Here is a 12,178-nt window from a genome sequence, read left to right on the forward strand (position 1 = left end):
TTTAACGTATTTTGATTGTCCGATTTTGAGCTTTCAGATTTCTGAAAAATTACAGTAATCCTTTCCTTCGAGTCATTTAAAATTTTCAAAATTTCTGTATTTAAAAAAAGTCATATATGAATATAAATATAAAATTAGAATCGAAATCCAAAAAATGACAGGAGACCAACGTTTCAAACTTTAGGAGCACTGTGCATTATTCGAATAACTTCAAATTCTACATGGAGTGTAAGCAATGCCTGCCGGAGTTGAGATTTTTGGGTTGTATGCAGAACGATATGAATTTGGAGGAATTGGAAAAACTAATCGATACTCATCCGAAGTTGGAAATCGTTTGCTTGCTGGGTGAGTGAATCTCTGAACTTCTGAAGAAAAATCCCAGAATATTCCAGAAACTCCTCTTGAGAAAATTCCAGCTGGGTCTGTATACATCCCCGAGAATCGTTCCATCAAACTTCAGACATCTGAAACGATTGAAACGGAAGGAGCTTTTTTTATTCCGACAATAAGCTTCTTTTGAGCGATCCTTCAGATCACTTGAGCGCTTTTAACACGAATTGAACCTTATCGGAGAGCAAAACAACTAAAAAAAAACTTATTTGCCCCTCAAAGAATTGAACTTGCCGCCTAAATTTGGAAGGATTTCCGCCACTACCGGTTGAGCCACACGGTCGCCGGCCGCCGACAGCGTGCGTGGCAGTGGTGACCGATGGCATGACGACACAAAAAAGAAGGTGGTTACACCGATAAAATTGCATCGTTTCAAACCCCCACAAAAATGGTCTTTCTCCCACTTGCTGCGTCTCCTTCTCACTCTTTCCCTCTTTTTTTCCGTTTCCACTGGAATCATGGCTGGCGAGGAGGACACAGGAGACAAGAAAGGAAAACAAAAATAGTGTGAGTGTTATACCCCAACTACTCTTCTTATTAACCTCGTTTTGCTCTTCTTCATCTCTGCGTCTCTCACTCTCTCACTCTTGTTGTCCTTAAGTTGTCATGGTAAAAGTGAGATAGGGCGGGGTTGCATCAATTTATCGATTGATTTCATTGTTTTAATGATTTACAGTCTTGCTGAATTTGTTTTCTAGGATTCTGTGGTTTTCTTTGGGTCTACTTATATATTTTTTTCCTGGGTTTTAAATTGAAATTTCGGAAAAAAAATGATATTGATTTCTTATCAGAGCTACTTAGTATGGACCCTTTTCTAACTTTTTGGGCCGAAATTTTTTTTTTTTGGAAAAATAGTTCTATTTTTGAATCCCTGATTTTCAAAACTTTTTTCCAATTTTTCAAGGCCGCATTGCTGTATTTCTTTATTTTCTGTCTAATTCTCTTCTCTCTCTCTTTTCCTCATTTTCTTTTTTTTTTTCCTTCTTCTTAATCTTTTTATTCAGTAATTCTTCCTCCAAAACAAAAAATGCAATTCTCCATGTCAAAATGTGCAAGTAAAGCTCTGGCGAGACGATTTTTGACACATGGTGGGTTTTTTGAAAAATCTGAAAATTAGGAAAGTTCTAGAAGCTCTTTTTTGTAGATGTCTGAAAGGTTGAGAAGTATGTAAGATGACCTGAAAACTTAAGAAAATAATTCAAAAATTTCAAACTTTTCTGAAATTTAAGCCAGTTTAAAGTTTAGATTAACCTATTTTATATACCATTGGAAATCTCACTGAAATTTGTGATTTTCAAAAAATGAATATGATAAAAATGAAAAGAGTATATGCCCTTGTAGCACTTGAAATTTCCTGCAAATCTAGCCAAAAATCAATGGAATTGGACAATTTTAAGCAGAGTTATGCGCCTTTAAACCTTGTGGAGGGCGCCAGACGACGAGAGCACTCTCGCTTCTCTGCGTCTCTCAAGATGTTTTAAAGCGCATAACTTGCTTCGAATTGTAGCTAGAAAAGTAAACTTTGCATAGTTTTGTAGGAAATTTCAAGAGCTTTCTGATTGTATAAAAATGTTGTAGAAAATTCGAATTATAAATTTCGAAATTTTAGTTTCGGAAATTTTTCCTTGGTGATCAATTATCACGGCACCCATTAGAGATATCGAACATTGGTCAATTGATAAAATAGTGTTGCTAATGTGACTAATATTTTAACAGTTGACAAATTTTTTATATCTCTCTTAGGAACCGAGATAATTGAGCTCAAATTTAAAATAACACAAAAATCAACTAAAATTAATTGTTTTGAACCGAGATGATTTTTAAATTTTAAGTAAGAAATTATATGATCTTGTAGCCCTTCAAATTTCCTACAAATCTAGCTGAAAATCAATAAAACCGGACAATTTTGAGCAAAGTTATGCGCCTTTAAACTTTGTGGAGGGCACCAGACGACGAGAGCACTCTCGTTTCTCTGCGTCTCTCAAAATGTTTAAAGGCGCATAACTTGCTTCGAATTGTAGCTAGGAAAGTAAAATTTGCATAGTTTTGTAGGAAATTTCAAGAGCTTTCTGATGGTAATTTTTGAAACTAAATGAAAAAACAATTCAGGCACTTCCTCAACGACACTTCTGCCAATCACCAATATCAGATGATGGCACTTGATCTGCATCTACATATCATTCGAAGAATTTAATCAGGGCTACTAAAATCAAACGGAAGCCTTCTTCAACATCACGAGCATTCCATGAAGTTCATATCAGAAGCTATAAAACCATACGTGACAGAGGAAGATGCCAGTTTTATGGAAATTTGGAAATGGATTGAAGATCAAGAGAGATCACAAAAGATGGAGGAGGCTAAGGATCTGGCAAGGTTGTTCATGAGGACTTATGAGAAGGAGAATCAGCTAGACGGATTCAAGGAGTAAGGCTTCCATTCGGTCGGGAAATTTAGCCGACCGATCGACCACCGACCCCGCCGACCGACAGCCGACCGAACTGACCGATCTCGTGCATTTGCGCGTCAACGTGTTTGCATACGCTGCATTGTATTTTACGACAAACTACTCACTAAAAGCCTCGTTTGTCGTGAAGTAAAGTGCTTCGTACGCAAAAATTCGTGTTTTTATGCGCAAAGGCATGAAATCGGTCGGCGCGCCGACCGATCGGTCAGCTCGGTCGGTGGTCGGTCGGCTGGGTCGGTGGTCGGTCGGCGGTCGGCGATTTCTGACCGATCGAAATGGAAGCCTTACCAAGGAGGAGGGACCAGCAACCAAGATTCCAAGAATTCAGTGATAAACTTGATAATCTATTTTATATGTGTATATTGTAAAACCTAATGATCTCAGTGTTCGGGATGTTGGTCAGAGTACTTTTAGGAACCGGCCACTTAAAAACCCCTAGGGTCACTGTAGGGCCCTTGTTGTCTGTTTGATAATCTCGATTTCTTTTATTAATACGTGTGATGTAACACTAATATTGACTGTAGATTTTTAACTTGGTTTGAAATTCTGAATGTTAATAAAAAATTTTTGACTAATTAAAGTTCTAATTAACTTTTTAACTAATTAACGGGTTGCTTTTCCGTTTGAAAAATACTTTAACTCTTCTTTTTGATATTTTTTCCATTCTGTGCTATTTCTATGCGTCTCTCTTTTTTCCTGATCTTTTTTTAACTATCTTATGATCTTTAGGCTCTCTAGGCTTAGGCCTAGGCTTTATTGGCTTGGGCTCTATAGGTTCTATAGGCTTGGGCTCAGTCTCTATAGGTTAGGCTTAGGCTCTATAGGCTCTATAGACTCTAGGCTTAGACTCCACTAAAGAAAAGATGAGCCACGGCTGACCGTGGCCGGCCCTGGAGATGATGTCCTCTTCATTTCTCTGCGTCTCACTTTTTTCTCTAATCTTTTCGCTCTTTTCAGCTGCCCGCATGATTTTTCCTGTTGTTATTAAGGCTTAGGTTTCCATGGCAACCGGGTGTTTAGCAAAATAATCATATGATGCACTGCCGCCTCTTTTCAGCTGTCTCCTTCAAAAAAAATTAATTTGATTTGAATTTTTTGATTCGGACCACCTGTAGACCTAATTTTCGCACCTGGGAAAGAGAAAATTGAAATTTAAAAATAGGAAATTTGACTTTAAAGCTGTTCAGGAGATTTTCTTTAAAAAATCAATTTTTCAGATTTTCAAAAAATGGTGCATCTATCAGAAATTTCCAATTATTAGGGTAATTATTAGGTTGTTCATATTTTATATATTTTTATATATTTTTTCGATTTTCAGGATTCGCTTCTTCGAAAATTTATTTTTCAGATATTTTTGGGTATTTCCAATGCCTTGAATTACAATGACCATGTCAGAAGCCAACAAAGAGATAGCCATACAGGTTTTGACTAATCGTGAGTTTTTTTTTCGTTGAAAAATCAAAAAAAAATTACCGTAAACCTGTAATAGAAGGGCAGCAAAAATGTATCAACTGACAAAATGTGTATGATATTATGATAAACAATTTATCAGTTGACAAATTTTTTTTTATCACTTTTAGGAACCGAGATAATTGAGCTCAAAGTAAATAACACAAAAAATCAGGTGAAATGAAAATTTTTGAGCCGAGTTATAATGATTTTAATACATTTGAAAAAACAAACTTATATTATCTTGTAGCCCTTCAAATTTTCTACAAATCTAGTTAAAAATCAACAAAATCGGACAATTTTGAGCAGAGTTATGGGCCTTTAAATTTCATGGAGGGCGCCAGACAACGAGAGCACTCTCGCTTCTCTGCGTCTCCCCAGATGTTTAATGTCATAACTTTGGATTCGTTTATCTCGGCTCCTACAAGAGATATCAAAAATGAATCAACTGATAAAATGTTTGTGATATTATGATAAACAATTTATCAGTTGACAACTTTGATATATTAGACAGCAACCAAGGTATATTGGCTCAAAGTCAAACGCTAGGGTGCTCTCTTACTACAGGTTCTACGACTAAATTTTGCATTTCAGCAAATGGGGCCCAAGACATGCCTCGAGTGAGCGAAAGAGAAGATGCCAACGAAATTTTCCGTTTTATCTTCAATTCCGGATGGGAGATCACGAAAGACATTTCTGCGCTGATTGCGAGAAAATTGGAAGTCAGTGTGGTTTTTTTGAGTCGACAGGGAGACATAAGCAAGTTGTATGATATGATGCAGAGACTGAAATTGAGGATTTTAGTGATCAAATATGCAGGTGAGGGGACAATTTTACGAAAAATCAAAATTTTCAAAATTTCGTGGTGAGACCCTATCTTCTAAAGTTATCCAAAAAATAAATCAATTCCGCATTACTATTAAAGTGCTACAGTTATGCTCAACTCACTAAGCTCTTCAAAATGAGCTTCAACACGACTAGGCTCCGCCCATTTTGATTTTTGAGACGCGTCGCGGTCGTGCGTCGCCTGCCTAGGTGAAAACTCAAAGTGGGCGGAGTTTAGTCGTGTTTATACTCATTTTGAAGCTATTCTCACAACAAAATCAAATTTACTAGTTTCATAAATTTTGGTACAGTACTTATAGAAATACGGTAGATTCTGTTTTTTGAAAATCCAAAATTTCCAATCCTCCTCTGGCTTTTTTCATTTCCTACTGATTTTTTTTTCGCTTTTTGGCTTAAAATTTTTGAAAATTTGATTTTCAATTTTCATACATTTTCAGGAATGTAAAAATTAATTTTTCAGAAACCGAACCTCCAACGTCCATTATGGACTTTCTGAATAGATTAATTAACCTACCAACCAGACAAGGTTTGCGCACGCTGAGTCTAGACAATTCAAACTTGGAATTTCCAGAAAACTGGATCCTAAAAGTAAGTGATACTCAAACTTTATAAGAATCAATTTTTGATAAATTTCCAGCTTCACCAACTCGTCGCCTTTCTCTCAGCCCTCCATTTAAGACACATTCCTCTTCCCAGAAATGAATTTTTGAATCTTTGTAATAAATTCAAAAAACTCGAAAGACTGGAAATTCATGGGTCCGGCGTGACCAGTCTTCAAGGAATCCGACAACTTCAACTACTGGAAGTCCTTCGGATAGGAGACGTGAAAATTGAAAGCTCTCAAGCAATGATGGATATTTTTGAGTTGCCAAAATTGCGAGTTTTGAATTTGGGATTGTATGATTCGTGAGTTTTTGGGATATCACTAAAAATTAATTTACATAGTTAACTTTTAGTTCAATTATCTCGATTCCTATTAGAGATATCAAAAATCTGCCAACTGATAAAATGTTTATCACAGCATTAGCAACATTTTATCAGTCGACCACTTTTTGATATCTCTCACAGGAGCCGTGATAATTGATTACGAAGGAAAAATGTCAGAATATAAAATTTCGAAAATTATAATTCAATTTTCCTACAACTTCTGTATACCTTCAGAAAGCTTTTAAAATCTTCTACAAAACTATGTAAATTTTGTTTTTCTAGATTTAATTTAAAGCAAGTTATGCGCCTTTAACATTTTGAGAGACGCAGAGAAACGAGAGTGCTCTCGTCGTCTGGCGCCGTCCACAAAGTTTGAAGGCGCATAACTCTGCTTAAACTTGCTTGATTTTTATGATTTTTAGTTAGATTTGTAGGAAATTTTAAGGATTACAAGGTCATATAACTTTATTATATAGAAAAATGTCGGAAAGATTGTCCCAAAACTTTCTCAACATGCACTAATAGGGTTGGCTTCTATTAGAGAGCTCAGGGTCTGAATTGCTGAATTCTGAAACTAAGCTTAGTTTTGAATTCAATTTTTAAGAGTTTTTGGAGAATTCAAAATTTTTGATGACTTGAAATAAAGGTGTTCATATTTTAAAATCTATTATTTCCAGAAAAAAATACCACCCAAGTTCTCAACCATTCTCCCAAAATCTGAAATTCTTTGTGGCTTGCGAAAGGACTCTTCCAGCATTAGAAATCATTGATTGCTTTCAAAATGCTGTGGATTTCTGCGACATTGTGAAACTAGTACAATCACATAACACATTGGAAGTTGTGGGTTGCTTATGTAGGGATTTTTGGTTTTTTAACTACCGTAAACACTCTAATAGAACACCATCCAACCCGTCAACTTTGAGTCTATGTATCTCATTTTCTGTGAAAGATATCAAAAAGTGATCGACTAATAAAATGTAGCTCATATTATGATAAACATTTTATCAGTTGACAACTTTTTGATATCTTTCAAAAGAAGTGAGATATATAGGCTCAAAGTGGATGGCGTTCTAATAGAGTGTTTACGGTATTTTTTGAACTCAAAATTTAAATTGAAACACATTTCAGGTATTAGTCTAAAGGCAGATCGGATTCCATTATTTCCAGCACGTGCTGTAAAATTTTTGACAACGCAATCAATTGATAAATGCCATGAAGCGTTCGATTTCTACACTAAAAACGAACATTTTCCCGATCATGCAGTACTTTCGAAGATTTTTGATAGCTTGGACGAATATTTTAAATCTCTATGGGGTGAAGATCTGAAGCGGGAATCGAGGAGATGTTTGCAAAAATGTTTGGCTCTTCGACTAGTGGAAATTGAATCTAAGGAAATCGATTTTGCCTCCATTTGGTTCCTGCAATTGTTCATAAAGTGGGTTTGATAATTTTTTAGGCTCCAAAAATTTATTTCACACAAGAAAATAGCAAAAATGGAGCTCAAACAATTAACTAAAAATTGTCCAAGTACCCTGAAACTTGAGAAAAATCGGTTCATGCTTCAAAATGGGTTTTCAGCAAAGAATAATACATTTTTTTGAGATACTGTACTTGCTCTACTTTGAGCTCAAGTATCTCGGTTCTTATTATAGATATCAAAAGGTTGTCAACTGATAAAAAGTTATCATAATATCACCAACATTTTATCAGTTGACCACTTTTTGATATTTCTAATGAGAGCAGTGAAAATTGATCAACAAGGAAAAATTTCTGGAAATAAGTTTTCAAAATTTATAATTCTAATTTTTTAATTTTTGTATACCATCAGAAAGCTCTTAAAATCTCCTACAAAACTATGCAATTTTCCCTTTTCTAACTCTAGTTTGAAGAAAGTTATGCGCCTTCAAACATCCAGAGAGACGCAGAGAAACGAGAGTGCTCTCGTCGTTTGGCGCCGTCCACAAAGTTTGAAGGCGCATAACTCTGCTTAAACTTGCTCGATTTCCAGGATTTTTAGCTTAATTTGTAGGAAAATTGGTGGGCTACAGTGCCATGTATATATTTTTTCAAATATAGAACAATGTCATCCCAATACTTTCTCATCGTCGGTCTCTAACGACAGACTTTGCGATCATTTATCTCGGTTCCTATAAGAGATATCAAAAATTTGTCAATAGATAAAATGTTTATCATAATACCACCAATATTTTATCAGTTGACCAGTTTTTGATAATCTTTTACAGTAACCGAGATAAGCTGGCTCAAAGTTTGAGTATTGGGTAACCTTCTTTTAAACCACTCACGATATTAATTTCAGTACTTTAGAAATTCAATTTTCACAAGTCAGCTATTTCTTGGCTTCAAAAAAAAACATTCAAAATAGCTCTAGAGTTCAGTTTCTAATTTTTCAAAATTCCAAAATTTCAGCACCGATTCCTCATTCGACGAGTTCGGTCCTGAGCAGATCAAAGAAATTGGACGCATACTCCTCGAAGTGTTGAAGAAAAATCCTTCCGGAGAAACGGAAATGGACCATTTCATTCGTTACTCGGCATGGTTTATTTTAGTTAAATTTGAAATGTTATCCATGAATCCACAAATCGAACGAGAACTTTTTCAATTGACCGTGGAGACTATCAGAAGATCTCAAAGTTTTGCGGATTACACATTTCATGGGGCTCTTTGTGTTTTTAAGCGATTCATGTGAGTTTGTTACTTGGCACGCTTCCTCGGTATGTTCAGTGAAGCGCGGTTGCTTTTTTGTTTTTTCCCCAAAACCGTTAAATGCATTTTGTCAGTTTTTTTTTTGGATTTTTCAAAAAATTTCTGTCCAAACTGGATTTTTTTCCATTTAAGATATCACTTCAACCCGTGTCAACCAATTTCAAAATACCAGTGATTCAACAAAAAATTCCGGTTAAAGTGGGCGGAGCCTAAACTGCAGAAAATCTAAATTCCCACAAAAACTCAAAATTCCAAGAAATTCAAAAATCCTAAATTCCGGAAAATTGAAAATTCCAAAATATCCTGATATCTTGAAATTCCAAAAAAATCCAAAAAACTCAAAAATCCAAATTTCAAAAAATGAAAAAATTTCAAAATCCAAAAATTCCAAAAAATACGAAAAATCTAAAAAAATATTTAAAAACTCGAAAAATCCGAAAATTTCAGAATATCCAAAAATCCTAAAACACTAGATCTCAAAATTTTTCGAAAAATCTTTATACTCCAAAATTCCAAAATATTCCATAAATCCCAAAAATCTTAAAATTTCAAGAAATCCTAAAACACCTGAATTCCAAAAACTCCTACAATTCCGAAAAATTAAAAAAACTTAAAATCTCCTACAAACCCTTAAATCCAAAATTTCAAAATTTCCAAAAATTCAATCATTCCAAGAATTTTGAAAATTCAAAAGCTAAAATAGTTCCAAATATCCAAAATTTTCTAACTTCCAGATTCTAAAAATCACTAAAATTCCACGAAATTCTAAAATTCCTAAATTCCTAAAAATTCCAAAAGATCTAAATATCCGAAAATTGCAACAAAGAAATCATAAGATAAAATTCTGAAATTTCCTAAAATTCGAAAAATTCTGAATACCCAAAAATGCCAAAAAATCCAAGAGTCTCCCTTCCAAGTTCAATTTTTTGAAACCAGTTTTTTAAATTTTTGGCTAAATAATTTGAAATTCAAATTTCAAAAATTTCCTGAAATCTTGAATTTTCAGAAGCGAGCACAATACAGCTGTTGAGCGCACAAATGACGATAATTCGTTCAAAAATCATCTGATTCAAATGGCGACAAGTTTGAATTTTGCTGAGGTTCAAATGAAATATCCAAAGAATTTATTCTACGATTTTGAACTCGTTATTCGGAGCCTTTGTGTTATGGAAACTGAAAAAGAGTCAAATGAGGAATCAATTCTATGCCAAAGGAACGCGATGGGAGCAGTTATGCAAAAAGCGGCGGATTTTAAAGAGGACCTTTTGTTGCAAGAGGAAATGATCAGCAATATTATCGAATTCGCGAATCATTTGGATCCCAAAATTCTGATAGGACATTTTAATAAAAATGATTGGGCGTTCAAACAGACTTTGTGAGTTTTTATAGGCTTTGGAGAGTTTGATTTCTATCTACATTAAAACCTGTTATAGAAGGGCTACTTTGAGTTCATTTATCTTGATTCCTATAAGAGCTATCAACAAGTGAACAACTGACAAAATGATTGTGATATCATAATAAACAATTTATCAGTTGACCAATTTTTGATATCTTTTACAGGAATCTAGATAAATTGGCTCAAAGTTGAATGTTAGGGGGTCCTTCTATAACAGGCTTTACGGTAATAAAAGTTTTAGAAATTCAGGAATTCCAGAAATTCAGAAATTCAGAAATTCAGAAATTCAGGAAATCCAGAAATTCAGAAATTCAGGAGTTCCAGAAATTCAGAGGTTCAGAAATTCAGAAATTCAGAAATTTAGAATTTCAGAAATTCAGATATTCAGAATTTAAGAAATTTAGAAATTCAGAAATTCAGGAATTCCAGAAATTCTGAAATCCAGAAATTCAGAAATTCAGGAAATTCAGAAATTCAGAAATTTAGGAGTTCCAGAAATTCAGATGTTTAGAAATTCAGAAATTCAGAAATTCAGGAAATCCAGAAATTCAGAAATTCAGGAGTTGCAGAAATTCAGAGGTTCAGAAATTCAGAAATTCAGAAATTCAGGAGTTCCAGAAATTCAGAGGTTCAGAAATTCAGAAATTCAGAAATTTAGAATTTCAGAAATTCAGATATTCAGAAATTAAGAAATTTAGAAATTCAGAAATTCAGAAATTCGGAAATTTAGAAATTCAGAAATTCAGAAATTCAGTAATTCCAGAAATTCAGAAATTCAGGAGTTCCAGAAATTCAGAGGTTTAAAAATTCAGAAATTCAGAAATTTAGAATTTCAGAAATTCAGATATTCAGAATTTAAGAAATTTAGAAATTCAGAAATTCAGAAATTCAGAAATTCAGGAAATCCAGAAGTTCAGAAATTCAGAAATTCAGGAAATCCAGAAATTCAGAAATTCAGGAGTTCCAGAAATTCAGAGGTTTAGAAATTCAGAAATTCAGAAATTTAGAAATTCCGAAATTCAGAAATTCAGAAGTTCAGAAGTTCAGAAATTCAGAATTTCAGAAATTCAGAAAATCAGAAAATCGGAAATTTAGAAATTCAGAAAATCGAAAATTCAGGAATTCAGATATTCAGAAATTCAGAAAATCGGAAATTCAGAAATTGAGAAATTCAGAAATTCGGAAATTAAGATATTCCAGCTAATTACAACGATTCTCAGTACTTCGAAGTTCCGTGATTCTGAAAACCGAAAAAAATTCCACAAGTCCTAGAAATTTAAGAATTTCAGGAAATCCCAGAAAACTCAAGAATTGGGAAGATCTGAACAGATTTTTCTTTTCGGACTCTGAATTTCAAGCAAAAAGCAATTTTTTAAATTTTTTCAGCAAATGAATTTTCACAACGATTTTTCAAGATTTGGTGGAAATTTGAAAAAATGTTTTTTCTGAAAAAAAAATTCACATAAAATCTTGAAATTAATTTTCCAGATATCTTCTCAATGTGGCAGAAGACCACTCCCATTTCCAAGAAATCACATTCACCTATCTCCTAAAAGTGATGCAATGCGTTCTCGAAGAGCACCTTCTACTCGGAGAAAGTCGAATTCTTCAAACGAAACCAACAGTTGACTCGATTTTGGATGCCTGTGTGGAATATCAAAAAAGTGAGGGTGCCGATGATTTGGAAATAATCAAATGGATGCGAAGGCAACAGGATAAGCCACTAGTTGCGGAATTCGCCTATTGGTATATGATAGCCTATGATCAAGAGAATGGAAGGGAGGATGTCGGATAGCTGAGGGTCCAGGGAAACGCCAGGAATTCGATAATTTTCAAGTTTCAACTTTCCGTTTCGTTCACTTTACTGGTTTTTTAAAAATCCAATTTTCCAATTATTCCAAGAGATATAATGTATTTCCGATCGCTCTCGATTTAATTTTATTTTTAAATTTCTAAAATCTCGTCTACATTATTTTTTCTCA

The 12,178-nt window shown here is 34.2% G+C and overlaps 1 protein-coding gene across 1 annotated transcript; it reads left to right on the forward strand.

The window, feature by feature from the left end:
- Nucleotides 1-4,914: 4,914 nt before the first annotated feature.
- CBG22557 lies at nucleotides 4,915-11,991 on the forward strand (the record flags this gene model as incomplete). Its single annotated transcript, XM_002634907.2, has 8 exons — nucleotides 4,915-5,122; nucleotides 5,610-5,737; nucleotides 5,787-6,055; nucleotides 6,754-6,929; nucleotides 7,205-7,511; nucleotides 8,504-8,779; nucleotides 9,807-10,175; nucleotides 11,685-11,991. The coding sequence occupies 8 exons, from the start codon at nucleotides 4,915-4,917 to the stop codon at nucleotides 11,989-11,991; spliced, it is 2,040 nt and encodes a 679-aa protein (XP_002634953.2).
- Nucleotides 11,992-12,178: the final 187 nt, after the last annotated feature.

This window comes from Caenorhabditis briggsae, assembly GCF_000004555.2.
Source record: "Caenorhabditis briggsae complete genome, chrIV, whole genome shotgun sequence".
NCBI lineage: Eukaryota > Metazoa > Nematoda > Chromadorea > Rhabditida > Rhabditidae > Caenorhabditis > Caenorhabditis briggsae.